We start from the raw sequence: 27532 nt of genomic DNA, 5'->3' as shown, positions 1-27532 counted from the left end.
CCTTTCTCCCCCCCTCCCTCCCTTTTAATCTTCCGATCTCGGGTTGATTGTGATTGTGGCTTTGACAAACGCTTCTCTTCCCCCCTTCCCTCTCTAGGCAGGCGACTCTCGACATTTCTCCAGCAGTGAACGCCAACCAGCTTCCCCAGATGGGCTTGGAACCGCCACTATGACGGATCTCTCTCGTGCCAGGCAGCACGCCGACGACCATCGTGCCCATGAGCTCTACCACTACTTCCAGCCAGATAACCCGGCCCTCCTGACGGCCCGGAAGAGCACAGCAGGCAGGGGAGGGAACCGGGGCAGCAGCAGCAGCAACAACAACAACAGATACTCTTCCACGGCGGTGTGTAGCCCGAACATTGTGCTTACGGCTATTGCGCAGCTGGCGGCCATTAAGCTAGGCATGCAACGAGCGGTGATCAGGTACGAAGTACTTTCTACTTACTGGTACTAGCATAAAACAAGGATAACTAAACCGTTCCAGTGTAATAGATCATCAGACCCTCTACGTCGTGGCAGAGGCCACCCAGTCGTTGAACCTGGCCAATAATACCCTATACGGTGCAGAAACCGACTCCCTGTGGATGGGATGTTCGAATTCACCGCTGACTGGCACGTTATGCGAGGTAGACTTGACACAACCTTTTCAAACAGGAGGAAATAGATGGATTAACCTTGGTAGAAAACGATTGCCCTACCGCCCTCGAGAGATGGTGACGCCTCCTTTTTCATCGTCGAAGACCTGCAGGCCCACGACGTGTACTGCCAGCTGCCCTGCGTTCAGCAAGTGCCTCACTGGCGATACTACGCCGCCACGCCCATCTCCACCCCCAAGGGCATCAACATCGGGAGTTTCTACGTCGTCGACCCGCGGCCCAATCGCCAGATCACCGCCCAACAGAAGGACGACCTGGCTGTCCTGGCCCAGGCGGTGGTCGACTACCTCGATACCTCTCGCCAGGCCATCGAATCCGACCGGCTTACCCGCCTCATCTCCGGCTTTAACTCCTTTATGCAGGGGGACTCCTCTCTGGACGTTGCGCCTTTGTCATCCTCCTCCTCATCATCAAACTCATCAAATCAGTCTCAAAGCGAGACGTCACCGACTGTTTCAAGGTCTCTTGGTTCGCAACGGCCCCAGGTAGTCGGTTCAGAGCGGCCGACGGAAACACCCATATCGGATTCACAGGCTCCAAGGCCAGAGAGGAACAGCTCACAGCCAACAGATCCTTCTTCTTCGCCCTCTTCGGAATGGGTTACTGACCAATGCAAGCTTGACGACAAAAGCTCGGCCAAACCTGAGGAGTCGACGTCCATGCCTCGACAGTGGGTTTTTAAACGAGGCGTCAACATCCTGCGAGAGAGTCTCGACCTAGGCGAGGACGGTGGAGTGGTTCTCATCGACGCCAACAACACCTCTCCGTCAGAACACGACAACCAGAGGTTCGACCACTTCTCCAGCCAGACCCAGAAACACGCGGGCGTGTTGGCCCTGTCGACACACCACAGACCCTTCTCAGACACCACAAGCCTGGAATCCTCTTCTCAGCCCGTCGCGCAGGTCGACCCGCGCTTCATGAAACAGATCATTGCCCGGTTTCCCCGGGGTGGGAAATGGTACTTCCACGACGACGGGCACTGTTGTACCACCGACGAGGATGATTCCCACCGAAGCCACGACGAGAAGAAGACTTGCTCTTCTTGTCCGACTTCCAAGACGTCCAGCATCTCTGATGCGGCTTCCCTCTACGGCTCGGCCCTTCGCCGGTACTTCCCCACCGCCACCAGGATCCTGTTTGCCCCCCTGTGGGATTCTCTCAACTCTCGCTGGTTCGGCGGTTGTTTCTGCTGGAGCGGCACTGCGACGCGTATCTTCAGCACGCCCGTCGAGCTTGGGAGCATCATTGGTTTCGGGGCTTCTTTGATGGTGGAGTATAGCCGGTTAGAGAGCCTGGAGGCGGACCGAAGGAAGGGAGACTTTCTCAGCAGCATATCGTGAGTTCTTGCAGAACTTTGAATCAATGATGGGTATTTCTGGGTTATTAATGTGAATAGGCATGAGCTTCGTAGCCCCCTCCACGGCATCTTGGCTGCCTCAGAGTTTCTCGCCGCCGATCAAGCAGCCACGGGCTTGCCCAAGTCGCTCCTGGAGACGATCCACTCCTGCGGGCAAACATTGCTGGACACATTCGAGCAGATTCTGGATTTCAGCAAGATCAACGCCTTTGAACGCAAGCGGCGCGATTCCAAGTGGTGGCGCAACAACCAGAAGGACGGCGAACAGACGGCCACGCCCAAGACTACCCCACGCTCGTTGAACATCCTGCGCACCGTGGACGTCGCCTCTATCACAGAGGAGGTCGTGGAGAGCATCTGCTTTGGCCGCCAGTACTCGTTGGCCCACCGCCGAGCCTCGAAACCAGAGGACACCGAGACGACGGAGGGCGATCTGACGGCCACCAGCCGACCCGCGGTCGAAGTCACCATGGAGGTCGATCCTAATGATTGGGTGTTTGACGTTGAACCAGGGGCAGTGCGTCGGATCGTCATGAACGTTTTTGGAAATGCCCTCAAGTACACTGCGGTCGGCCACATCAATCTGAAACTAGAGATCGAGCAGCAGCAGCAGCAGCAAGGCACCGAGCTTGCTGGTGCCGATGCCGTAGTTCTGACGGTCTCGGACACGGGCAAAGGCATCACAGACGAATACCTCCGTTCGCACCTCTACACACCCTTCTCACAGGAGGACGCCCTCGCCCCGGGAACGGGGCTGGGCCTCTCGATCGTCCGGAGTATCGTCCATTCGTTGAACGGCAGTATCCGGGTCCGCAGTAAGGTCGGAGCCGGGACGGTGGTCAAGGTCATTCTGCCTCTTACACGGCCCAGTTCGACATTGGACTCGAGCAATCGACCACCTTCTTCTCGGGGCAGAGAGACAGCAACATCGCCATCCCCCGTGGCTGATATACAATTCGTGAGGGAGAACCTGGCGAATAAGAAAATCGCACTCGCGGCCAGCCGTAACAACAACACGGAACGCCGAAAAGACGATTGGAAAACCGCTGTACAGACTGTCGAGGCCTACGTGAAGCAGTGGTACGGCTTGGAAGTAGTGGCGTGGTCTCCGCACCAGCCGACTGACCTGATTGTTCTGGACGAGGCGCAATTGCCAGACCTCCTTGCCAAGTCGCCATCGGCACCCTTGCTTGTGCTCTGCCACGGGGCACTGGACCGTGCTCGAACCTTGGTCGACAGGTATCAGGATATCCTGGAGCATCGGGTGGAATTGATGGTGTTGCCGTGCGGTCCGTACAAGTTGGCCAAGATGATTCGGAGTCTCATGTCCGGCAAGGGACCATCACCAGGCCATCAGAATGGATATGTCCACCGCGCCAAGGATGTCACTCCCCTTGACCACGACGACGATGATAAAACCGGGAGTCCAGGAGGAGGAGGAGGAGGAGGAGGAGGAGGAGGAGGAGGGTCAGGAAACCACCTCCCCGAGAAACCTGTGGGCAATACCAAGGACATCCTCAACATGGTGGGTCGGCGAGTGGAATCCTCTCCCCGATCCGCCTCGGTCCAGTACTCCCCGCCGAAGAAGGAAGAGAGTACATCCAGTGGAGACAGCAACGGGACCAGCGTTTCCTCTGTCTTTTCGTCATCAGCAGCAACAGCAGGACTCGCGCCCAGCACCACTACCACTACCGCCACCACCACCAACAACGCCTCGTCACAGACTTCTCGCTCGACAAGCCCAGATGCAGACCCAACAACCATCATCCACCTACCGGATCGCAGAAAGCGGGTCTCCATCTCCAGAAATGCACCCGACGCCCTCCGCATCCTCCTTGTGGACGACAACCCCATCAACCTGAAACTCCTCTCGACGTTCCTCGAGAAACGAGCCCCGGCCGTTCTCCACACGGCGCAGAACGGCAAAGAGGCCGTCCACGCCGTGGAACAGATGCAGGCGCGGGGAGGGTACCACTTTATCTTCATGGGTGAGTTAATACTTCTCTTCAATATATTTTATTCAAACTAATGGACAGACATCACCATGCCAATCATGAACGGCCTCGAAGCCTCCCGCGCCATCCGCGCCCTGGAAAACGACCACCACGCCAAGGAGAAGAAAGAGAAGAAGAAGAATCCAATACGTCGTCCCGTCATCGTCGCCCTGACGGGGCTCGGCTCCGAGCGGGACCTGGAGGCCGCGCACGACGCGGGCATCACCCTCTTCCTGACGAAGCCTGTTTCATTTAAGACGATCAATAATCTGATCGATGATTTGGGGGGAGAGTATCACTTGACGGAAAGAAACAAGACATGATTCAAAAAAGAAGAAGAAAGAAAGAAAGAAAGAAAGAAAGAAAGAAAGAAAACAACAGAAACAGTAACTTTGCAACGCGACTCAAGAGGAAAACGATTAACTTGACGTTTTTGATATATAGAGCGATTTTCCTGCGGGATCCGATCCTACCCGTCATAACATGTACTATAAGGATATGATTGATAGTTATACCCCCTCTATTTAAAAAAAAAGCCACTGTACAATAGGATAGTAATACATGAACTATACATTGTTAAGCTCCATCCATATTTCTAATACATCAAGTAGGATGTATCACTCAAAAAAGAAAAAAAAAAAAAAAACCATCCTATATCAATATTCAAACGACTCATTCGTATACTGATGGAACTGCTGCACCAGGTTATCCCACTGGTCCCAGTCCATCGGGCTGTCCCTGAAATCGGAGACGCCGTCGATCAAGCTCAGGTCCAGATGATCCAGATCTGCCATGGCGCCGGGCGAGTATTGAATGCCTTGGCCCTCGACGAGAACAGGGTCGTCCAGCACTGGGGCAGCAGCAGCAGGATAAACAGGGGCAAGGGGGACATTCAGCGTATACGCGGCTGCGGAGCCGGTCTGCGACGTGCGGGTCTGCTGCTCTAGTAGGATCGGGATGATCTGTGGCCGGGGCACGGGAGCGATGTTGATCTTGGCGCATTCGTCGATGTGCGCCTTCCAGGTGTGGAGGATGAGCCTGCGGACAGCGATGTGCAGCGGGTGCTTGGCCCAGGGCCCAATCATTTGCTGGTACTGGCGAACGCAGTTGGCGTCGATCAGCGACCAGGCCTTTTCAACCTCCTTGCCCTGGAAGCGGTGGCGCAGCTCGCTGAGGATGAAGAGTAGCGCGTCCCAGGGAGTGTGATTGTCCGCATGCCACGAGTAGCGCTTCGTGCTCGGCGTGGTGTGCACCAGGATGGCGTACTCGGCCACCTGCAAGCACACGAGGAAGATCTTATCGCGCTCCTCGGGGGCGATCATGTTCCCCGTCCCCTGGTACCGCCGTGGGTGGTGCGCGTTGAGTCGCATGATGGACACGACCGACCGAGCCAGCACGGTTGATATGAAGTGCAGCGGAATCGCTGGGTCGCAGTGGTTGACAATCTTCTCCTCCAGCATCGCCTCCAGCTTGTCGATAGCCTCGTCCTTCTGCGCGAGGGAGATGTTGGGACTGGCCAGGAAGCTCCAATGGCCGTCAAAGCCTGACCCCTGAGGCTGCTGTCGTAGCCATTCCCCGAACTGGATGCGCGTCAGGCAGAAGACCATCTCTGTCAGACCGCTGTGTTCGCGCGGTGGTTCGGTCATGTGAGGATCGAGGTCGCTGTCGTTGACATTAAGCGGGGCCTTCGTGTTGGCAGCAGGGATGAACATGACGTGGCCAGAGCCGGACTGTCGGGCGGCAGTCGCATCGATGATGAGCATCTGGTGCCACATGCGCCGCCGCAGCTCCGTCTCGAAGACAGACAGGCCAATATTGGATCCGTCCTTGTGCAGACCGATCCGCTGCGAGATGCGGACGGCAATTCCGGTGAGCGACCAGACAGTATGGGGATCAATAAGAGACCGCATCGAAAGCTGCAGTAATGATGGAATAAGTAATTACAACAGAGCCCAGGGAGGGAAGCCAAGCCAGATCGTACCAGGTAGAGCATAAAAGCTTGCAGAACCATGAGATTCGAAGTCCGCAGGATCCCAGCGTTTTGCAGCGCTAGCTCTGCTCCTCGTCTATACCGTGCTAGAAGAGTGGATCTCGGCTCGCCAAAAGACTGCCGTACCTCGTCGTCTTGAAGTGAGATGAGAGAAATGCAATAGATCGAGAACATCAAGGCCTCTAGGTCCCTGCCAATCTTGCTCGGGTCCCCGGCCGCCTCGAGGATATGCTGCTGGATGCTCGGGGCGTGAACGATCTTCGTGAGTGGATGTACATTTTCAAGAAAGGTTTGCCAGAATCGAAAGACATGGACAGGGTTAGGATGCAGCAAAATCAACGACCGTCGCGACGGCGGATCAAAGAGCAGCGAGGATGCATCGGGACCAACTTCCGAATCACTCTGCCCAAACTCGTCCGACTCGGCATCCGACAGCTCTTGAAGAACATCCTTTTCATCTTGCAGCTATGCCCAGATCGGTCAGTCAGGTTACTGGGAGCAGTCTTAGACAACTGAAATGCCGATCTCACCTCGTTACTAACGCTGGCCCATAGATGGCTGGAATGTTTCAGTCAGCCAACTCTGTAGTAGTACGATACTTCTCCGACAGGCAAAAATCCACGTACTTATCCAAATAGACGGATTTCCCGTCCTTTGCAATCAACCTGCCCGTACTGGACTGGTCATCGGTCCGCGTCGTGAGGCGCTCCTGGCTGTCATCGGCAGCAAGGGTCTCAGCCGTCCTGATGGACAAGTCCGACCCTCCCGACGCTGGAGCGTCACTCCGTGAATAAACAGACGGGTCTATCCCGTTCTGTTTCAAAATCTCCTCATACCGTCGCAAGCGGCTACCTAGAATCTCTTCAGCCGTCACCTTTCTGCGCCGCCGCCGCGGCGGCCGTGGCGCCCGGTAGATGCATTCCGACCCTGCCCGAGCACAGTTGGAGCAGGGCTCCTGTCGGTCGCACTTGACCTTGCGCCGCTGGCAGATCGTGCACGAGTGGGAATGCGCTGGCCGCGAGTATAATGCCGGGGTGATCGCAACCCCAGTCGTCGGCACGCCGGGGGCGAGTGTCTCAGACATGGAGGAGGGCCAGAAGAGCTCTCATGGCAGGGCTGCAAGCTGGAACTGGCCACTCACGGGCTCCAGACAGGGAGTAGCAGGCTGTGTGCCCCCAAGTCAGGATCTGTGTGGTGGTGGTGGAGGGAGAGCTGAAAGTTGAAGCAATTTGGGGAAGTCACGGCGTCACTGGGTAAAAAAAACGCGTAATATTACCGTCCGGCCGCCAAAATTACGCCCGCAGTTCTTTGTCTCCCTCCAGCCAGCCAACAATCCTCATTCTCCAACAACAGCACAGGGGAAATCGAAACCCTGGTCGGGCAGACAGACGTTCTGGAAACCAGTGGGTGTCAATGGCTAACGCTTCGGTGGCTTGCTAGGACCCTGCAGTCTGCGCCCTGGGGTGCTATTTGGAGCGCCAGGACAGCAGCCTCCGCCTGGCTGTAAGGGAGACGTCTCGACTGGAGAATGGCGATATCTGAGATCGTATTATTGATTCTCGATGATACACAGGTATGAGGGTTCTTCCATAGTTGGTTATTAGATCGGTTCAGCTGACGGTGGACAGTAGCTGACAGTCAAGTCCAGACCAACCCCTGGCGGAGACAAGGATTAGCCACCACAAGTCGTGACAAAGAGAAGGATACTCAGCTATTATGAAACTAGTACAATCAGAGTCCAGTCGTCAGTGCCTAATCTTGACCCAGTGAGAGCTTTCGGCGCCTAGAAGGACGATAAGAGGTCAAAGTGGTGTTGGTTACTGCACTGCGTCCCCCATTCCGTGTGATATTTACTACTAGTTGTTATCAGAGTGCTGATGCTGACTTCAGAAGATCCATAGAACTGGATTTTCCTGCTGGTTATGATAAAGATTGATCCTGGTCTTCAACCATGGTGCAGGACGTAGAATCGTCGACAGTCCTGAGCTTTGGCAGATCGACTGCGCTGACAAGGACCCTCGGCTTCATCAATTCCACATAGCCTCAAGAGAGCGTTCATTCTTATCTCCGAGGCCGATTAAATAAAACGAGAAGTGCTATCAACGTGGAAAATAATGTGACTTGCAGTGGCTTTTAACCACTATCGACAACAAAATACAGTCAGTGAGGAGGACATCTGCCAGTCCATTTGTCAATCCTTGGCATCCAATACTTCATCTCCTTCTCTATTAATTATGTTCATTATCTTCCGATGGGGTGCTCCCTTTCCTTTTCATTTTTTTCTGGTTTATCTTCGCTATTTCCGTATGGGTTCTACCACGGACCCGTCCTCGGATCCGTGACGGACTCAACGGAGATGGTTACGGCGATATCTCTCACCAGCAGTAATACGAGGAAACCTTGGGAAACACACTGGAAATACGGAGATACACCGTTGTTCAGAAGGATCGCAGTACCGCCTGCGTCATCTCCGTCTCGGAGATCATCGTTATGGCAGGAGACGCGGAGAAACGTGAAGCATATTTCCTGGATGTTGAGGATAGATAGATTTAAAAAGCTTCAAATGTCCCAGCAAATGGCTACAATCATTGACTACAACAAGCAACCATCAGAACACCAAGGAATCATACACAGATCAGTTAAAATCATCTGGACTCTATACATACACATACACTACAATGTCTTCCGACGAGATCGCTATTATCGGTGCTGGGCTCTGCGGCCTTGCCTTGGCTCTGTCGCTGCACCAGAAGTCCATTCCCTGCACCATCTACGAGGCACGTCCAGCCTCACTCAACATTGGCGGAGCCATCATGCTCTCTCCCAACGCCCTGCGCATCCTAGATACGCTAGGTGTCTACTCACGCATCGCCGACAAGGGCTACCACTTCGACCTGCTCTACTTCCGCTCGCCGGACGACAAGCCGCTCGACACATACGAGTTCGGTAACAAGGAACGCTACGGCTACCACGGCCTGCGCATTTACCGCCACGTCCTCATCGACGAGCTCTTGGCCATGTGTGCAGAGAGACAGATCCCAATCCATTACAACCGCAAGTTCATCCGTGTCGTCCGCGAGACCGCATCCGAGGTCACCTGGGAGTTCGACGACGGCAGCGAGCAGACGGGCCGGCTGCTCGTCGGCGCGGACGGCATCCACTCGCGCGTGCGGCGATACCTCTATCCCGACCTGGAGCCGACGTTCACCAACGCGATCGGGGTGACGGCCGCGGTGCCCATGTCCCACCTCACAGTGCCGGACGGGTACAAGATGCCCGTGACGATCATCAACCCGACGCACGGCGCGTTCGTGATCGCCCCGCAACAGCCCGATGCCTCCGAAGTACTGATCGGCCGCCAGAAACGGCTGGTCGACCAGGCCAGCCGCGCGGAATGGGCCAATCTCATGAACAACAAGGACTGGTGTATTGAGTTCCTGCGCGACGGGGCCGCCGACTTCCCCCCCATCGTCCAGACCGCCGTCGCCGACATCCCCCGCGACCACATCAACCTGTGGCCCTTCTACGTCGTGCCCGCCCTGCCGCACTGGATGTCCGTCGAGCACCACTGCCGCGTCGTCGTCCTCGGCGACGCCGCCCATGCCATCCCCCCAACCGCGGGGCAGGGTATCAACCAGGGCTTCGAAGACGTCTACACCTTCGCCGCTGTCCTTGACCGGACCGCCCGCTCTGATAAGAAGGCCCTCCCGCGCACCCTGCTGCTCTGGCAGTCTGCCCGCCAGGCCCGCATCGACCGCGTCCTCGACCTCAACCGCCAGATCGACGCCCGCCGTCTGCCGGAGTCTGAGGGCGGGGATCCTGCCGCAGACCAAGCTCCCTTCGATCAGCAGTGGTTGTTCGAGCCAGACTTTGACCAGATGGTCGACGAGTGGTTCACTCAGCTGTAGTCTTTCTTTGATTCCTTCATACTCTTGATTACATTATAGATATTTTTATGAAACTATTCATTCTGGACTCTTCAATCTTACTATATAACTAGTGTACTTCCAAATGTGTATTCCACCGGTCAACTGGGTTAATCACTACCACAGCTTGCAGACGGGATCCCGCTTGGGGCAGTTGAAAGCGTCCTTGAATTCGCGAGAGTTGGCCATGGTTTCCTTTTTATGTTAGCAAAGACACGAATATACCGAATAGATGAAAACTTACAATGATTCTGGCCGGCTTCGGGGCATGCGGATCGTTGAAGATGGCCTCCTCTGCGGCTTCGCGGGTCGTCTTGCTGCACCACCAGCTCGCGTAGGAAACGAAGAACAGCTGCTCCTTGCTGAAGGTGGAAAGACCCGGGATCAGCGGATCCGGGGAGGCTTCATCCCGCTTCCTCCATGCATGGAATGCAGCCGCCAGGCCACCTGCATCGGCGATATTCTCGCCCAGAGTCAACCGCCCGTTGACGTGGAGGGGCTCCGACCCCGTCCCCGGTACGGTGAAGTTGGAATACTGATCCACAAAGCACTGGGCCCGGTCCTCGAATGCCTGCACCGTTTCGGAATCCCACCAGTCGGTGTAGTTGCCTGTTTCATCGTAGTGACGGCCCGTCGAGTCGAACGCTTCATAGAAACGTATAGTCAGCAAGGTTAATTCATGTGACTAATTATCACGAATGGGTGCCGTGCCACCCCTCTTCACTCACCGTGGGAGAGCTCATGTCCACTGACCGCCCCAAAGGCTCCATAAGCTAGGTACAGCGGGGCCGAGGGCCCGTAGAAGGTCGGAGGTTGCATGATGCCTGCGGGGAAGACAATTTCGTTTCCTGGAGGGTTGTAGTAGGCGTTGACCGTTGGGGCTGTCATCTCCCACTCGTCCCGGTTGGTCGGCTTGCCAAGTTTGGACCATTCCTCCCGCAGAGCGAACTTGGCCGCCTCCACTCGGTTTTCAAAGAAGGTCTCGTGGGAGATTGGGAGGCTCTTGTAGTACTCTTTGACAGCCTTGGGATCCTGAACATTGGGGCTCCTGGTCGGATATCCGATCTTCTGGACAATGTTTTCCACCTTTTGAATGCCCATCTTGCGCACCTCAGAGGACATCCACGAGGTCTGTTGGAGGGTGAAGATGAAGCGCTCCTTGATGTCCGAGACGATCTGGTCTCCCAGCTTCTTAGAGTCCTCGGAAAAGGAGTCAAGAATATAGAAGCGACTCAGTACCCAGCCGAGGTCATCGTCCATGACACGGATACACTTGCGCCACCGCTCCTCGCTCGCCTGGGGGTCCTTGCCCTTTAATTTGTTGTTAAACTCCCGAAGGGGCGTGACGGAGGCATGCTCAATGGTATCTGCATACGTCTGGATAATCTTCCACTTGAAGAAATTCTGTACTGTCTCTCGAGAAGTGGTGGCCAAGATCTCAGAAAGTGATTTCATATATGAGGGCGAGCCAACGATCAGACGGTCTGTCTTGAACTTCGAGGGTCCCAGAGCAGAGATGATATCGGCAAACGATACTTCCGGAAGCAACGAGGAGGTCTCTTTAAGGGTCTTGGGATTATAGTACTGAGTCACGTCCTCCTGAGTTTGGGTATCGGGAGTCACATCGGCCAGCTTGGACTCGAAGGCGACAAGGTCACTGGCCAGATCCCCGCTTTCTTTTCCAAGGAACGCGCCTAGGACCTTTCGTACAACAGTGCCGTATTCGGAAACTAGCTCGGTGTTATTATAGTATTCACGGGCGGGAAGCCCGATCGCACGCGGAGGAGTGACGAAAATGGCAACCGAGTCAGGGTTGCGATCGTCGGGCTGAATGTGTCAGAAGGTATATTTGGTTAAGCACCGTGTTTGGGGAGGTGGGGCTTACAGTAACGTAAGGGGAGACCAGGGCTTCCACGCCACCTTCCATCAAATACAGAATGGCGTCTGTCAAGTGCTTGGTCGGACCTTTGGTAGAGGAAGAGCTCGCCGAGTAGATCTTTTCAAGACTCGCCAACATGTCGTCCACCGGCTTCTTCCCCCGTTCCTTGATTGTAGCATCATTGATGCAGGCATCGTATGCATCCTTCAGCTTGTTGAAATTATCGGCATCATCCGAGCTGCTGGAGGAAGCAGTCGGTGCTTTAGACGCCTCAAGGATATGACGAAGCTTTGTCTGGGACTCCTCGGCCATGATAGTCCCTGCAAACAACGAGCCTTGATCCGAGCGCATATCATGGCGCTCCCTCCAGCCCCCACAGACAAATTGGTCGAAATCGGTGCAAGGGTCGATGTCGGCATAATTGGGATCCAGATTATAGAGAATCTCGGAAGCTGCATGGACGCATTCTGGTGTCTGGCAGATAGATGGAGCCAGCGTGTGAGGGGAACTTGGGCTAGTTCCGGCGAGGCGGTCTGAGATGTTGAGAGGACGATTTAGCATTAACGGTGTAGTGGGTGAAAGAAGAGCTCTTACTGTTTTCACATGGCCAAAAATAATATTTAATTGGCAGGGCAGCCAGAAACAACAAGCCCATGTACCCTACTCTCGAGCGCCAGCGCCGATGAGACCAATGGCCCGTCTCCCTTCCGGGGCCGACAGCAACATTTCGGGAGGGATGAGAAGGCAAAAAGTCCTTCTCTGATACAACCGAGCTTGGTAGATCACTAAAACCGATCAATTAGAGGCATGGACTTCATAGTCCCTAATACCTGAGAGTACCGACCTAGCTAGGGGTTGCCTAGTCATGTTGAGACGAGAAGCCAGTACAGCCAGCTGCTAGCTTGCTTCGGGGACAGGAAACGAAATAAAGAAAAACGAATGTAAGCCCTATTATTATATAGTCAAAATATAGTCAAAATATAGTCAAAATATAGTCAAAATATATAATGATCCCAGAGAATCACAGCTCATTCCCATCAGTCAAGAGAGACGAAGATCCGGAGACGTCCTGGAATGGGGAAATGGCGTCAGTGATATCGGATGACTAAGCACGGACATCAGGTAACTACAAAATACTATTAACATAACTGGAGCCCATGATTCTATCTCTATGCTGTATTTTACATCTGAAACATGGCCTTTTATATATACTCTTAGATTATCTGGTGGACAATATCCACGAATATCCAGCCATGGCTATAAAGCACTTTCACCATCTACTATTAGCAGATTAGCAGGTGAGATGTAATTAGAGTCTTTTTATAGTTTAACAAATCCTATATGTATTCAGGGCCAATAGTATCATATATCTATATAATTCGCACACTACCCAGCATATCTGACGTCGGTCAGGCCAGATATGTTGAGTGAATGAAAATCGGTGCGTAAAGCTTACTACAGTAGACTGCGATGCCCCTCCCTCTACGCGGGGTATAAAGGTGAGACACCCTTCACTGATACCGTCACCAGCAGATACCTACTGTTGAGTATTCGTCCCTGACTAGACTAGAAAATGGCCAAACCGCTTGTTGTTATTGCCTGTCCTACTGCCCATGGCCACACAAATCCCCTCCTCCCACACGCCTCCCATCTGACGAAGCAAGGATACAGCGTCACATTTATCGGCGGCGATGAATTCGAGGCATCTATTCGCAAAACGGGCGCCGATTTCCACCCGACAGACAACCCGTACACGCCTGAATTCCTCAAAGAAATACTGTCTATCCCTCCCGGTCCCGAACAGCTTATTACAACTCTCAAACGGGGGTTCATTGACACCACGCCGGTGCGCATGAGGTCGCTCTGCTCTGTGCTTGAACGACTGCGCGAAACCCATCCAGACCGGCAGGTTCTCATCCTCCAGGAGATGATGTACATGGGCACCTGGCCATATATTCTCGGGGCCCCGCCACCGAAAGGCTACGACGAATTCCCTCCCCTGATTATCTTTGGAACAGCCCCGCTGCTTGTCTCGAGTGTTGATACCGCGCCATTTGGGCCCGGGCTGCCTGCAGACTCGACTCCCGAAGGCCGAGCTCGGAATGCCGCCATGTACGACGCCATCAAGGACCTCCAGGCCGGGCTGACGGCGTATGCGAACAAGGCGTACAGTGCTCTCGGGGCTACGCGGAAGATCACGCAACCCGTCTTCGATGAATGGTGTACCGGCCATAAGCTGTTTCTGCAGCCCTGCAGTCCGAGTCTGGAGTATCCTCGCAGTGACTTGTCCCCGACGATTAGATTCATCGGAGGCACACCCATCAGAGAGGTTGATGCGTCGTCTCTCCCGGCTTGGTTTCCAGAATTGCTACAACCCGCTACTACTACTACTACTACTACTACTACTACTACTACTACTACTAAGAAGAAAGTCATTTTCGTTACCCAGGGCACCGTGAAGCACGACTATACGGCTCTAATCATCCCTACCCTCCAGATATTCGCAGACCGGGAAGATCTGCTTGTAATTGCAGTGCTGGGTGTGAAGGGAGCAACATTGCCCGACGATTTCGAAACACCCTCCAACGCCAAAGTGGTGGATTACCTCCCCTACGACGCCTTGCTGCCCCATACTGACGTCTTCGTCACGAATGGCGGGTACGGCAGTTTCATGCATGGTGTCATGCATGGAGTTCCTATGGTTCTAGCAGGAACCACGCGTACGTTCCTTTCCTTATCATTTCTTCTTCTTTTGAAGTCACTCTGCTAAGCATGTTTTAGAAGATAAAGCCGAAGTGTCGATGCGGGGCGAATGGGCTGGAATCGCTATCAACCTACGAACAGACACGCCTACCGTCGATGCTCTTCGTGAGGGGGTAGAGCGAGCATTGACAGACATGGGAATGAAGGAGAAATGTGTGCAAATCCAACGGGAGAACCAAGAGCTGGATTGTGTGGCTCAGCTGGAGAGGGCCATTCTTGAAATCGTGGATGACAACAATTGTACTCTGTAACTATGTAGCATTTAGTGGACTATTAACCAACTAATTGGCTAGTTATCTACGGAGTACCTATGGTTGATTTTTTTAGTCCGTAGCTATGTAACTAATTACATTACAGCTACTAACTACCTATTACCTACTACTAGTCGCTGACTCGCTACTTGCTAAAGGGGCACAATACCAACCTGTCAGGCTGAATCCTTCAGCCTCTCTCCTTGCCTGGCCAGACTCCTGAGTTCAAACTCCGGACGCGGGAGACACGGAGAAATGCCTGTTTAGAGACTCAATCGCCACGGCAAACATTCACGCCGTTGTAAATGTGAAACAAGATCGACAGAGCATCGGGAGAGTCTGGGGTGAAGAAATGCCCAACACATGATAATTCTCTGCAACGTCTTATATAGTTACGGAGTCCTTCTATCTAGTAAACAATTACGGGGTAATTAGTTATCTGCCTCGACTTAACAGGAGTGGTACAGAGTATAGAACCTTGTATCTTGTTAATCTAACGTGTACACTGTCCTCCGTCGTAGGACACCGTACAAATGATTCGATGTCGATCTCTCCGACCGTTTCAGGGATGGCCGGAGTCCGATCTCCTCAAGGGGGGAAACCCGAGGGGCGTCTTGCGAGGGTCTGTTCTTGTTCGTATCTGGTAGAAGACATGATTTGCTAGATGCATGACTGTTGAGAAATGACAGACAGGGGGTGTTCAGCTTGCATGGTGTTCGTATCTATTGGACAAGGCCTTGGAGCTGAATCTGTGGTTAGCGAGATGAGTTATCTGTGATATGCAGTATGTGTATGTACTATTTAGTATTTAGTAGACACGAAGATGTACTGTGTAGTGTGTAGCAGTGCTAGAGGAACTGATCTGTACTGCGAAGGCTTGGTGTTAGAATTACCAGTCTCCAAAGCCCGAAGAACGCGATCGACGAGTCTATGGAGTAAGCTGATAATTTGACAAGATGAACTAGTTACTTACCACATACTCTGTAGTAATTAGTTAACTGAATAGTTATGAGCAATGCGTACAGCCAAAGTACCCACGCTAGTCATGGCGCGAACAAAAATCCCTGCCCAGTTGACAAAGTACAAGGGCGACGCGATCATATTCGAGATACTCGAGCAGGGCTACGCCCAGGTCCATTGTCCGTTCGGCGGGAGATCGCTATTATTCCTGCTATTTTTGAAACCGAGAATTTATTTTTCAGATGCAAAACACATGCACCCCTGATAGTTATCTGCAGTCTGACAGGAGCCAGCCGTCCCTACCTAGGCACTCCGTACCAGTACTTGTGAGTCTCCCCTACTCTAAGAATGCTATTGATGGGTTAACCTTCTCTAATCATCCTCCCATCTTCAGCTGCGGTCGGCGCTTGACCACCTCGCAAGCCTCCAACCCTTCACATGCCGTCGTCTCCCGAGTCCGACGCCCCAAGCAGAGCTCGATGGAAATGAGCACTCGGTACATCAGTCATAATGTGATGATCCAATAGGTATAGACAGCAGATCAGAAGCATTTGCCCTCCCGGGAAGGGTTACACAAGAGACGTTAAACTATTACTCCGTACTGTGTACTACACAGTTCCTACAGTTGACAGATGGCGTGTCACTAAATGGTTCCCGCGGGTTCAGGGACCCTGTCTGGGCACTGGTCAAGACGAGCGATCCGGACCGAAAAGCCTCCCAAAACACACACACAAACACACACAACACACTAAGTCGCTAGTGAATTGCGTCCAAGCATAAGAAGCGGCCGATCGCTGTACGCTGATGGGGCCATTGCATGCCTCGTGGCGCGGGCTACATACGGACAAGACCCCGGGCGCGCTACATGGCCTCTAGTAGGCTCTATAGGAGGTAGCTTTGCATGGTTGCGTGCCTGGCAGTGGAGGAGACAGGAGGGCCGGACAACTTTGGGCGACGATAGCGACCGGTGTTATTGGCCCACCCGTCAATGGCTGGGCGTCGCACCTAGAAAGACTTTCAAGACAATCGTGGGTCCAGGGTGGGGGGAAAGGAATCCCTCTATACTTCCCGTGTGAACTGCTATTGTCTGTATTTTCCGTATCGCCGCCGCACCAGTCTTCGCCGGGCGAACTGAACGCGGACGCGGGATGAGCAGGCAAGAGGCCCTTCCCCTGCAATAGCACCCGGTATTATGCCTTTCGAGGACGTGATATCAAGATATTGCCTCCTCAGGACGAGTCTACACTTGTAATATGTAATATGTAGAGTCTACTGTGATTCTACAGCCATAACTACTAATACTAGGAGTTCACCTAAGTAACTACACCTCTCATCAGTTAGTACTACCTCTACTTTACTACTCCGTACTCCGTACTAACTAACCAATACTCCGTATGTACTCCGTAGGTAACTACCTAGATAGTATGTAGTATACTACTACTCTCCTCTATCCCGTCTGTCGAAGGGTGGACCCGAGCCACGCAGACGCCGCAAGTCTTCCACCGTCAACCAGCTCAATCCCCTGCCCCGACTGCGAGAGAAGCCAAGAGGCATTCTCGAATATTTATTTGCTGGCTAGCGCCAGTGCGGTGAATCCTTCTGCCCCGTTTCTGTTGATGGCGGCCTGTCGTGCCTTTTTTCGCAGTCCCGAGTCTCGTTGACAGCGCCCAGAAGCCCCTGCTCTTCCTCCCCGCCGGCCCCTTCTCATCTCAGCTGATCTGCGTTCCTGGCCATGCACCCTTATTACTATTATTGATGTTCTTGCTGTTCCTAATTTTACTGCCTGTGTGTGCCCAATTCCCTCCTATTCCTCTCGAGAATCCTTCTATGTGTCGAGGAGTGCGACGGTGGGTTGGCCTGCAGCTGTAATCCGCTTCTCGTGCAACCTGGACGACGAGCTCTCCCTCCCTCTCCCTCTCTCTCTCTCTCTCTCCGGATTTAATTGGAGCTGCGACCCGGAGTCTGGCGTTCCCTGTTGGTGGGCTTGTTTTCTGCTTTCCTAGAAAAAGAGAGGTGAGTGAGCTGTTGAGGGTACGGAATTTGGGTTGGGAGTGGAGTATTTTTCGGGGTGGATCAATGTGAGTTCATTCTTCTTCTTCTTATTAAACTACTACCTCTTTCTGCTCCTTCTCCGGGAAAGGGTCCTTTTTCCCTTCGTTCTCCTACCGGTTGGCTGGCTAACTGGGTTCTCTGTTTCATTTTCAGCGAACATTAGGAAAAAAATCCCCCCGGTTTGGCCTCGGTCAAGGTTAGGTCGATAACATCACACTTGACGTGTGGGGTGTCAGAGAGACAGAACGTCACCCGAACTCTCGTCAGTACATGTCTCGGGCTTGCTTGTTGGAAAGGGAGGCCGCTTGTCGCAATCGTCCCACCTATACCTGAATCCCGACTCGCAATTGCTTTTCGGTGTCGCTCAAGCTACTTGCAACCGCTGTCTCCAAGCTTCCCCCCCCGTTCCCCTCACATTCTTGCACAATGGGGTGTATGAGCTCCAAATCCGCCGCGACCCCGGCGGAGAAGGAGGCCGTTCAACAGAATGCACGGATCGAAAAGGTGATCAAAACTGATAAGAAGACGTTGGATCGAACAATCAAGATTCTGCTCCTCGGTGCGTTGCAAACCTGTCCCGCCAATGGTTACACAGAATTAATGGAGTTCTTTTTTTTTTGGTGGTGCAGGTGCTGGAGAATCGGGGAAATCGACTATCATTAAGCAGATGCGAATCATCCACGCGGGCGGATTCCCTGACGATGAGCGCCGACAAACGCGGGCGGTCATTTACTCCAACATGGTGATCGCCTTCAAGGTCCTCTTGGAAATCATGCGAACCCAGAAAATCGATTTCGAGCTAGAGAAGACAAAGGTGAGACGACTATCTTCCCTGAGCCCTTTCATAACTGAAGTTAATATGTCTTCCAGCCGTTAGCAACCCTCATCGACAAGACGGACCCGGACGTAAATATTGATGACGCCTTTACGGACCTCACGATTCGAGACGCCATGCAGGAAATGTGGGAGGATAAAGGTGTTCAAAAAGCTGTCGCTCGAGGTCACGAGTTTGCTCTACATGATAATCTGCAATAGTATGCGCCCCCTTTTTAGGGAGCCTTAACTCTCTTGAGTACTCGCTGACTTCCCTCGCAGCTTCTTCAGTTCTCTCGATCGCGTTTTCACGCCAGGATGGCTTCCAGATAATCAGGATATGCTACAAGCCCGTCTCCGGACGACAGGGATCACGGAGACGCTGTTTGAGCTAGGTCAGATGAACTTTCGCATGATGGACGTTGGTGGCCAGCGCTCAGAGCGAAAAAAGTGGATTCACTGTTTCGAAGGCGTCCAATGTCTTCTATTCATGGTTGCGCTGTCTGGTTATGACCAGTGCCTGGTTGAAGACCAGAATGCTGTAAGTTGCGAATTGTTTACTTGGGGTGCTGGAATCAAAGCGCATTAACCCCTCTCCCTTTTCTAGAACCAAATGCACGAGGCCATGATGCTGTTCGAGTCCCTGGTGAACGTTGACTGGTTCAAGCGCAAACCTATCATCCTCTTCCTTAACAAGATTGATCTCTTCAGGGGGAAACTCGGCGTCTCGCCCGTCTCCAAACATTTCCCGGACTACGCCGGATCGGACACTGATTTCGATGCGGCGGCCAAATATTTCGCGGATCGATTCCGGGGCATCGATCGAATCCCAGATCGCGAGATCTACATTCATTACACGAATGCCACCGACACCACCTTGCTCAAGGCAACGATGGATTCGGTACAAGACATGATCATCCAAAAGAACCTGCACACGTTGATTTTGTAAATGACCACGAAGAGGAGTTCCCATTTTGTTGAGGCCAGTCGCTGATAGCATTCAGACTCTAATTCTCCTCCTCCTGCCTCCTTTTTATTCTTTTTTTTTTCCTGCCATTATAATTATCTTCTGGTCTAGCGTTTTATACTGGGGGGGAGGGCTTTTTGAAGCGTGCGTCTTTTCGCTTCGTTTTCTTCAATCTCTACTTTTTCTTCTTTTTCTTCTTCTTCTTTCTTCTGGTTTATATATCTTCTGATTGTTTGCCAGGCGTCATGATACAGGAGGTCGCGGTTGGCTCTCTGCTACATCACCAGTCCCTTTTTTTTTCTTGCATAAAATGGGTCTTCTTGTTGCTCTGTCTGTTCGTTTTGGCGGCGGCTTCTCTTCTTTTGATATTTCTCCTCCTTTCCCCCCCCCTCCTCCCTGGCTCTTGTTTTGTTTAATTTCTATTTTGTCATGACCAAGGCTCGCATGTCTCCATTCCTGCATGCGGATGCCACTCCGCTCACGAGTCTCGTTAACCTGTCGGCTGTCTATGATACTCGATCGTCTGATCTTTTTCTTTTTCGTTGCATCTCATGTCTAGATAGCTTCGCTACGACGGTATATAATCCAGATGTACTTTACATAAGAAATCTCTTCGAACGTTGGTAGTTTTATACCTACTCCGTATATGTTAATATTTCTTTCAATGGCCTTTGATGCTTGGGTGGTCTGATGATTACCTAAGCCGGCGTCCGCATGATCAGTAGCGCCGACGCTCGACCTTGATTTCGCCTCTTTGAAAGCGGCCGCACCTCTTTGACAGCTTCGAACTCCCTCAACACTCGTCCACTCCAAGAGTTGGGGGCAAGACTGCCACACCCGACCACACAACATCATGCTCAGTTCGTCTATTCGCCGTGCGGTGCCTCTGGCCGGGTCCGCCTGGGCCCCGTCCCAGAGCATTAGCATTGCTTCTTCGTCAAGCGCCGTGCTCGGCGCGACTCGCCGGGTGCATCAGCGCCGGTACTCCTCCTCCTCTTCGAAACCGCCTGTGCCGCCCAGCGATGGGCCGAGACGGATTGATCCGCAGGCAGCTACTAAGAGCGTTGGACCCGCGGGCGACAAACGTGAGGGCAAGGCCGCTCGCCGGAGGGGAAAGGATGGCAATGGCCGTCATGGATCGTCAAAGTCGAACCAGAATGCCGCGTTTGCCAATCTGCCGAGTGTGCCGTCTACGCAGCATGTTCAACCTCACGGTAGGAAAACAACTTTCTCAGATTAAGGAAAAAAAATTTTCTTTGCTAACTACCGACGAGACGTTCATATTGCCTCATTCTTCTCGATTCACCGCCCCATGTCGATCTCCAGTACCGTCCCCCCAACGTCGAGCGCGGAAGCCTTCAACGCCATCTTCTCTGCGCGGAAACCGGCCCGCGCGGAAACCGATGAGGTCATCTTCACTCTCTCGTCTGCCGTGAACACAATGGAGAACGCCGCCACCGTCCATCACCCGATGGGAGAACAGGAGGAGCTGGGGCCCCATACTGTCAACCGGGTGGACGCCGAGACGGGCGCCGTGGAAGGAATGATGAACATGGAGGAGATGAAGATGTCTATCGAGGAGTACGCCCGGCGGTTGCGGCCGTTCCACCCGCCGCCGGCTCCCGTGCCGATGGACGAGGCTGCTTCGGCCAAGCGGTTGCTAGACGCCGAGGAAGACGTTTCCCGACACACCTCGAGCTACTCGACCGTGCTCACCATCCGCGAGTCAACCCATTCGGACGGCCGCAAGACGTACGAGGCACACACCACGCCCTTTGTGCACAACCAGCTCGAAGACCCCGCCACCGAGGCCATCCTCGACCTGGACCTGGACCAGACCCCGCCCTCCGGCCGCACGTATATCGAGCGTGTGCGCAATAACCTGACCATGCACGCCATGAGCACCAAGCGCCGCCGCCGGTTAAAGATGAAGAAGCACAAGTTCAAGAAACTCCTGCGCAGAACACGCACCTTGCGTCGGAAACTCGACAAGGCATAAATCTGGGATCTGCCTCATCTCTCTCCTCTATTTGTTTCTTATTTTTCCCTCCCCTTTCTTGCCATCACCCACCTACTCATCCATACTATGCATACAGGCCTGGATAAGGAATCATCGCAGTTGAATACCTCATGTTCTTTTTTGTTTCCTACCCTCAGTCTTCCTCTTCATGCATAATAGAATTTATCAGAAGTTTTAGTTTCAGCATTTATCAGTGGTAGTAGATAAAAGGTGTAGGTACTATCTATGTACTCCTTAGTCTATACAAGTAAGAGTTACAGAAGTTACAGTATGCATGACTCCGAAACATCTATAAACTAGCCAGACAGTAACAAAAAACATCAGGATATGGATCAACTCCATAAAGTACAGTTTAGTTCAGCTTCAAAACGCACTCGACCACATCTCACCAATCAATCCATCACTCGCACATCTAACCTCCACTTTCAACACCCCCCCCCCGTCACCTAGTTTACAATCCGGTCCAGACCACGGGGATTATAACCGTTTGTTGTTGTCGTTCCATATTTATTGAGTAGTCCAAAAAGAAAAGAAGAAAAGAGGCAGATATGACAAAGAAAGAAGAAGCGCGTTCCCCCCTTCCCAACCATCCGACTTCAGTATATGATTGATGTTACAAGAAGCCGAATGAGCGGAATTGAACTGACTGCCATCGCAGAGGAAATGGGAGCCTCACGGCCCAGGGGGGGCTGGATACCGGTGGGGATGAACGACACTGACTCTTAGCAGCGAACTGCGCTTTAAAACGAGCTGACGGCGGAGCAGGTGGATTCACCGGCGCGGGAGTTCATGAGCAGAGCAACGATCAAGCCGTAAAGACCTGTGGAAAGGTTATAATTAGTATTAGTGAATCCACTTGGTTTCCATCAATGCATCACTTACCCAGGACTTCAGCGAAAATGAGGATAAGAATCATGCCGACGTAGAGTCTGGGTTGTTGGGCAGTTCCACGGACACCGGCGTCACCGACAATACCGATGGCAAAGCTATTCGATTAGTTTCATAAAACAGTCCACTCAAGAGGCATCACTTCAACATACCCAGCGGCAAGACCGGCAAGACCGACGGCAAGACCAGCACCCAGCTGGATGAAACCCGTGTACAGCGACAGCTGCTGCTTGAGGTCATTGGCGATCAGGACGGAAACGACCAGACCGTAAATGGCAACGATACCCGCCATGACGATGGGAACGATGTCTAAGGACCGTATATTAATATCTCTTGGTCTCTGGGAGAAAAACAGAGCTAGGGAAAAAAAACATACTCTTGACAATCAGGTCAGGCCGGAGAACGGCCATCGAGCAGACACCAACACCGGCCTTGGCGGTTCCATAGGCAGCTCCGAAGCAGGTAAAAATGATCGCAGAGGCACAACCCAGAGCACCGAAGAAGGGCTATACAGTTTCGGTGGTCAGTTACGATCAAGCGGCTTTCTTCGGTTGAACAGTGAAGTCTTGATTATCGGTCAAGTAGGGGGGGGTAGGGGGGGAGCCCGGACACGCCGATGGGCGGGTTCGTCGTCGAGGAACAAGAACGGAGTCTGAGACTGAGACTTACCGCGTACACGGGGCTTTAAGAAAATAGAAAAGAATCGGTTAGCATTGCGATCGACACTTGATCCATATCATAATTGGGGACTGAAGATGGAAACATCAGGCTGACAAGGTGTCCGCGGTGCTAGACATACCAGAGATCGGAAGACATTTTGGCAGATTGAGAGTCGCACTCAGATGACTAGAAGAGAGAGAACTGGGGCTGAAGAGCGACTGGGGAGGATGGCAAGGTCGAGAGGTGACCGTCGTGATAGTGTGCAGCTACCCTGATGGTTGGAGGTTGGAGGCGAACACGCTGGTTGATTTGGGGTTGAGGACGGGTAAACCGACCGCGAGTTCACGGCCACGTGATTTGTCTTGGCGCATCTAGCTGGACAGATCAAAACATTGTACAAAAAGAGCTCAACATTACTGGTTAAAAAGGCTCGTAATTTATAAGTATCATTAGGTAATGGGTAGGTAGTATTTCATAATACATTTTTTTAATATACATTGGGTTTCAGGGAAGAGACCGAGTGTCAGAAGGACAATTCCACTCGCGCACCAGGAATATCGAGTTTGGTCCTGACTATGGACTCAGCCTCGGGATTGAGCTGTGTGTACGTCATGGCCTTCTCGGACGCTGCGCCAAAATAGTTGGGGATAATACGCAGGTCGCTCTCCTCGGTAGAGTTGAGCCCAGGCGCCGCTTCAGGGTCAGCCACTACGCCGAACTGGTACGAAGTAATCTTCGCCTGTGCGTCTTGAGAGATCTCCGAATGAGCATATTCTATCGTTTCGGGATCCACGGACACGAAAAATTGTATGTGGTCGCCTTGCCTTGCCACCTGCGACAGAGTGGTGAGGCTATCGACCGTATCTTGGTCGAACAGCAGAGGCAGGTCAACGGGTGTGTCGGTACTATGCGATTCGGTGAACAGGCTCTCAAGCAGTGGCATGGTCTCTTGTTGGTCTGCCTCAAGGAAGCTGATCTCTGGGTCAAGAGATAAAAGCCCCTGTTTTTTGCCCCAGCCGCCGCCACCGCTCACCACGCGATGGAGCTTGCCCCCACGACGGATCGACTCGATGACCCGGGAATGGGAGGTCTCTTGTGTAGGATCAACGAGGTGATCAGGACCCTCTACCAAGGCCCACACAGAAACCCTTTGGTCGACAATGTTGTGCTCCTTGATGTATCTAGGGAGATCCTTTTCCAGCTCCGAGGAAGCCGGCATCGGCTGCACCGAGCCATTGGTGGTAGGTTTCGAGATTTGGCGTAGGATATTCCCCATACTCGACACGACCGTCCGTCGTTGGCAGACAGGGTACAATGGAAGCGAGACGGAAGCGCGGGCATTCTCGCCCGTGGTCTTGACAACGCACTTGGAGAGATCGACGGTTTTTTCTAGCCAAAACTTTTCCGAGGCATCATCATACTTCCAGCGCATCCCAGCAATTGTACTTTCCTTTCCCGTTAAGAAGACGGTGTTGGCCAGCCGCAAGCCCACCTCATATACCTGACGCGAAGAGGCAGCCTGTGTCCGAAGCAGAAGTGCAGACTCTTCGGTCTGCGTATCCCTTACAAGGCGACTAGAAGCCGCCTTCCCCTGAACATTCGACGCGTCGATCAACAAAAGGGAGATGCCTTCGGATTCCAGATCAGCCGTCGAGCTGCTTTCGATTTTCTCCCTGGGTGTAGGTATCTTATCGACGATTGCTGTAACGAAGTGAACGGTTGACGGTGGAGTGGCATTCGGAGAAGCCTTGAAAAGCTGGTTTACGCATCGGTCGAGAAACGCGTGCGCCGGATCGATCCAGGAGGAAAATCCAGGCGTAAGAAGCAGTACGGGTATCTTGGTTTGCGTTGACGATCGAAGATCGGGCAGGGTTGACAGGATGTCATCTGTAGACTTGACATTTTCATGATTAGCTGCAAGTTCAATGCCGAGATAGGTCAGCATGATACTCACGACAGCGGTAGGGTTCCCCGTGAGCCATGTTGAAGCAGACGAGACAGCTCGTAGCGAGCTACCCCGAGCAGTATGACCCTGCTTCAGCTGCCATGGCGCCTGGCGAGGAGAGGGCGACGGCCGGAACGGCGTCGCGTAGAGAGGCAGCCGTGTAGGCATTGAGTTCGGGACACGCCCGGGTCTTATCAACATGAAGTCATCGAGAGAAGAAAGGATTCGACTGTGCGTTCTGTTGACTCGGCTCAGAAGAAGAGTAGAGCAGTACGACCACTGAAGATAGAGAAGATTTCGGATCGACGCCAAGACTTGCAGCTATCAATAGATATAGAGCAATAAATAGGGATTATTTAGTAATGACAGTGTGATTATAATTGTAGGATATATTGCTCTGTTATTTCAACCTAGAATTACAGATAATATTCCCTACACAGTATACTACATAGTATTGACTATAGTATCGCTTGATTAAATGTGTAGCCTCTGCAATATATATATATTCCCAGTATGTTACGCATTCTGGAATCTGGTAATAGAACTGTTCCACAACAGACTGTCAAGGCCGCCTTACGACACTAAATTCTTATTCCACAGCCCCGGGCTGAAATACTTGTCTCCAGGCAGTCAAATTCGCTGTCCGAACGGTGATGAACGAATCAGGCGGTGGAATCGATCTCAGGCAGGACCTTAGGTACCTACTACCTGGTAGTACTACCTACCTAGTACATAGTAAATCTACGTACTAACTAAGTACCTACCTACCTAACTAATAGTTAGTATTATTAGGTAAACACTACTATGTACCACTATTACCACACGTCGTTCCTACGCAAGAAGCCAAAAGACCCTGTTTGTTCCTCCCCGGCCGAGCTCCGAATGACGAGACGAACGAGACGAACGAGGCCCTGCAGCCAATCACCGCACGAGGCAGAGGAATGCGCCACAGGGCGGTGAAAAGCATGACGTCGACGTTTGCCCGGAGCCGGCGTGAGTTTTTGGGACGGGGCGGCCCTTTAAGAGCTGCGGTCGGAAGTCTCAAGAATTAATCTATTCCATCTGCTCTGTGAATATCCAGAACCTCGTCACTGCACCTCTTGCACCTCTTGCACTTCTTCATCTCTTGCGTCTCTCGCATCACTCAGATCTCTCGAATCCGCTATCATCCACCATGCCTTTCACTGCCTCGTAAGTTCCTTTCCCCCCCCCCGGGTTGTCAGTCTACCCTCTACTAAATCGCTCGGTTCTCAGTGATATCTGCAAGATTATCCTTGCCATCATCCTGCCTCCTCTGGGTGTCTTCCTCGAGCGCGGATGTGGTGCTGATCTCCTGATCAACATCTGTCTGACCATTCTCGGTTGGCTGCCGGGTATTATCCATGCTCTGTATGTCTTTTCTCTCCCGTTTCTTCCGTTTCTCCCGATCGTTTGTCTGGGTTGTACAGCTAATAGGGATTTTCTAGGTACATTATTCTCAAGTACTAGATCTACTGCCCGCCGTCCACGGGTATCCATCTGGACGACAACTGCTCTCGCCGATATCGAGCGAGTTCAATTTATTGCTTAATACGACAATGGCGCCGCGCCGACAAGGACAAAAACAATAACCACAACAACAACAACAACACCTCCAGGGTCAGTGAGGCCTCTGGTGAGCCTGGTTCCGCCAGTGCCGGCCAGACCCGGTTCAACGCAACCCCACTGCTTGGCGGCCAGGAGTGCAGCGCGATTACCAATTGTTATTGTTGTCTCGACGCGGCGGAGTCACCATGATTGTACCTTTTTTTTTTTCTGTCTTCCTTGCTTATGGCTTTTCTTTTCGCTTCAGATGATACCAACTTGTGTGTCTGATACCGGGCTCTTTTTGCCCTTTTACTATTTTGCTTAGCTTATGTGATGATGGCAATGATATTCTATGAATCAACTTGCAATTCTCTGAAAATAACCAGTGGACTGTTGCCTGCAATATTTGTGCTAGGTACTCTGGACGAAGGTTGCCCCAACCGTTCTGTACAACAGTCAAGGAACGGAGTACCTGGTCTAGTGGACTGTTGCCAGGCAACTGACTAGTAGCCGAGCTACTACTATTGTACAGAGTACTCCGTAGTTAACTACCTAGATACTACCTAGGTAGATAACTAGTACCTGAGACTGAACATGCTAGGTGGTCATACAATACGAGTTAACGTACCATAGTAAGACCCCCTCTAAAGATCAGATCTAGAAATATTGTAGGTCAAGACATGGGAATCAGGCCTTCAAGCTTCAGCAAACAATCGCCATTTCTTTATGAGCAGCAATAGACAACATACGCCACTCAAAATGCAGACCAGGGGCTTATTCCTAGGCACGGAGAGCTACATTTGGTAGATATGGGATTCAAATGGAGGATGGTTGTTGCC

At 52.5% G+C, this 27532-nt stretch overlaps 10 protein-coding genes across 10 annotated transcripts in view; 6 read left to right on the top strand and 4 right to left on the bottom strand.

Annotated features, from left to right (window-relative positions):
- ASPZODRAFT_163514 (hypothetical protein) overlaps positions 1 to 4636 on the top strand; it is a gene marked incomplete at its 5' end in the record, with an annotated part of 4997 nt that extends 361 nt beyond the window's left edge. Inside the window, 6 exons of the mRNA XM_022726627.1 lie at positions 98 to 346; positions 386 to 426; positions 488 to 629; positions 686 to 1998; positions 2059 to 4007; positions 4056 to 4636. Of these exons, the coding sequence (XP_022586227.1) occupies positions 98 to 346; positions 386 to 426; positions 488 to 629; positions 686 to 1998; positions 2059 to 4007; positions 4056 to 4336 (3975 nt within the window). The 3' untranslated portion in view covers positions 4337 to 4636. The remainder of the gene's footprint in view (positions 1 to 97; positions 347 to 385; positions 427 to 487; positions 630 to 685; positions 1999 to 2058; positions 4008 to 4055) is intronic.
- A 33-nt stretch (positions 4637 to 4669) lies between these two features.
- On the bottom strand, positions 4670 to 7087 carry ASPZODRAFT_138786 (hypothetical protein; the record flags this gene model as incomplete). The annotated part of the gene is made up of 4 exons (XM_022724491.1): positions 4670 to 5929; positions 5995 to 6468; positions 6534 to 6561; positions 6630 to 7087. The coding sequence occupies 4 exons, from the start codon at positions 7085 to 7087 to the stop codon at positions 4670 to 4672; spliced, it is 2220 nt and encodes a 739-aa protein (XP_022586226.1).
- Positions 7088 to 8681: 1594 nt separating this feature from the next.
- On the top strand, positions 8682 to 9911 carry ASPZODRAFT_138785 (hypothetical protein; the record flags this gene model as incomplete). The annotated part of the gene is made up of 1 exon (XM_022724490.1): positions 8682 to 9911. One exon carries the CDS (start codon positions 8682 to 8684, stop codon positions 9909 to 9911), a length of 1230 nt encoding a protein of 409 aa, XP_022586225.1.
- A 120-nt stretch (positions 9912 to 10031) lies between these two features.
- Positions 10032 to 12847, bottom strand: ASPZODRAFT_88397 (hypothetical protein). The gene is made up of 6 exons (XM_022730327.1): positions 12653 to 12847; positions 12403 to 12593; positions 11815 to 12341; positions 10658 to 11756; positions 10174 to 10574; positions 10032 to 10124 (listed from the first exon to the last, which is right to left on the bottom strand). The coding sequence occupies exons 1-6, from the start codon at positions 12673 to 12675 to the stop codon at positions 10047 to 10049; spliced, it is 2319 nt and encodes a 772-aa protein (XP_022586224.1). The 5' UTR covers positions 12676 to 12847; the 3' UTR covers positions 10032 to 10046.
- Positions 12848 to 13332: 485 nt separating this feature from the next.
- On the top strand, positions 13333 to 14904 carry ASPZODRAFT_127836 (hypothetical protein). The gene is made up of 2 exons (XM_022721851.1): positions 13333 to 14528; positions 14590 to 14904. Exons 1-2 carry the CDS (start codon positions 13382 to 13384, stop codon positions 14820 to 14822), a joined length of 1380 nt encoding a protein of 459 aa, XP_022586223.1. The 5' UTR covers positions 13333 to 13381; the 3' UTR covers positions 14823 to 14904.
- A 3356-nt stretch (positions 14905 to 18260) lies between these two features.
- Positions 18261 to 19596, top strand: ASPZODRAFT_148945 (hypothetical protein; the record flags this gene model as incomplete). Its single annotated transcript, XM_022725437.1, has 5 exons — positions 18261 to 18393; positions 18464 to 18648; positions 18705 to 18868; positions 18930 to 19188; positions 19255 to 19596. The coding sequence occupies 5 exons, from the start codon at positions 18261 to 18263 to the stop codon at positions 19594 to 19596; spliced, it is 1083 nt and encodes a 360-aa protein (XP_022586222.1).
- An 803-nt stretch (positions 19597 to 20399) lies between these two features.
- Positions 20400 to 21741, top strand: ASPZODRAFT_127833 (hypothetical protein). The gene is made up of 2 exons (XM_022721850.1): positions 20400 to 20828; positions 20889 to 21741. The coding sequence occupies exons 1-2, from the start codon at positions 20468 to 20470 to the stop codon at positions 21611 to 21613; spliced, it is 1086 nt and encodes a 361-aa protein (XP_022586221.1). The 5' UTR covers positions 20400 to 20467; the 3' UTR covers positions 21614 to 21741.
- Positions 21742 to 21919: 178 nt separating this feature from the next.
- ASPZODRAFT_156537 (hypothetical protein) lies at positions 21920 to 23440 on the bottom strand. Its single transcript, XM_022726271.1, has 6 exons — positions 23322 to 23440; positions 23192 to 23204; positions 22899 to 23028; positions 22675 to 22831; positions 22517 to 22620; positions 21920 to 22454 (listed from the first exon to the last, which is right to left on the bottom strand). Exons 1-6 carry the CDS (start codon positions 23336 to 23338, stop codon positions 22375 to 22377), a joined length of 501 nt encoding a protein of 166 aa, XP_022586220.1. The 5' UTR covers positions 23339 to 23440; the 3' UTR covers positions 21920 to 22374.
- Positions 23441 to 23705: 265 nt separating this feature from the next.
- ASPZODRAFT_55295 (hypothetical protein) lies at positions 23706 to 25295 on the bottom strand (the record flags this gene model as incomplete). The annotated part of the gene is made up of 2 exons (XM_022728536.1): positions 23706 to 25076; positions 25137 to 25295. 2 exons carry the CDS (start codon positions 25293 to 25295, stop codon positions 23706 to 23708), a joined length of 1530 nt encoding a protein of 509 aa, XP_022586219.1.
- A 1006-nt stretch (positions 25296 to 26301) lies between these two features.
- ASPZODRAFT_12521 (hypothetical protein) lies at positions 26302 to 26903 on the top strand (the record flags this gene model as incomplete). The annotated part of the gene is made up of 3 exons (XM_022721420.1): positions 26302 to 26318; positions 26382 to 26556; positions 26616 to 26903. The coding sequence occupies 3 exons, from the start codon at positions 26302 to 26304 to the stop codon at positions 26901 to 26903; spliced, it is 480 nt and encodes a 159-aa protein (XP_022586218.1).
- Positions 26904 to 27532: the final 629 nt, after the last annotated feature.

This window comes from Penicilliopsis zonata (genome assembly GCF_001890105.1).
Source record: "Penicilliopsis zonata CBS 506.65 unplaced genomic scaffold ASPZOscaffold_1, whole genome shotgun sequence".
In the NCBI taxonomy this organism is placed as follows: Eukaryota; Fungi; Ascomycota; class Eurotiomycetes; order Eurotiales; family Aspergillaceae; genus Penicilliopsis; species Penicilliopsis zonata.
The sequence above is the reverse complement of the archived record's forward strand: the minus strand, read 5'-3'. Positions and strand labels throughout refer to the sequence as shown.

Coding starts and splice junctions, on each gene's coding strand:
- ASPZODRAFT_127836 (XM_022721851.1), top strand. CDS start 13,382: ATGGCCAAACCGCTTGTTGTTATTGCCTGTCCTACTGCCCATGGCCAC. Junction 14,529..14,589: donor GGTTCTAGCAGGAACCACGC/GTACGTTCCTTT, acceptor AGCATGTTTTAG/AAGATAAAGCCGAAGTGTCG.
- ASPZODRAFT_127833 (XM_022721850.1), top strand. CDS start 20,468: ATGCTCAGTTCGTCTATTCGCCGTGCGGTGCCTCTGGCCGGGTCCGCC. Junction 20,829..20,888: donor GCAGCATGTTCAACCTCACG/GTAGGAAAACAA, acceptor ACTACCGACGAG/ACGTTCATATTGCCTCATTC.
- ASPZODRAFT_156537 (XM_022726271.1), bottom strand. Junction 22,621..22,674: donor CTTGCCGGTCTTGCCGCTGG/GTATGTTGAAGT, acceptor CTAATCGAATAG/CTTTGCCATCGGTATTGTCG. Junction 22,455..22,516: donor CATTTTCGCTGAAGTCCTGG/GTAAGTGATGCA, acceptor ACCTTTCCACAG/GTCTTTACGGCTTGATCGTT.
- ASPZODRAFT_88397 (XM_022730327.1), bottom strand. CDS start 12,675: ATGACTAGGCAACCCCTAGCTAG. Junction 12,342..12,402: donor TTTTTGGCCATGTGAAAACA/GTAAGAGCTCTT, acceptor TCAACATCTCAG/ACCGCCTCGCCGGAACTAGC. Junction 11,757..11,814: donor TGGTCTCCCCTTACGTTACT/GTAAGCCCCACC, acceptor TGACACATTCAG/CCCGACGATCGCAACCCTGA.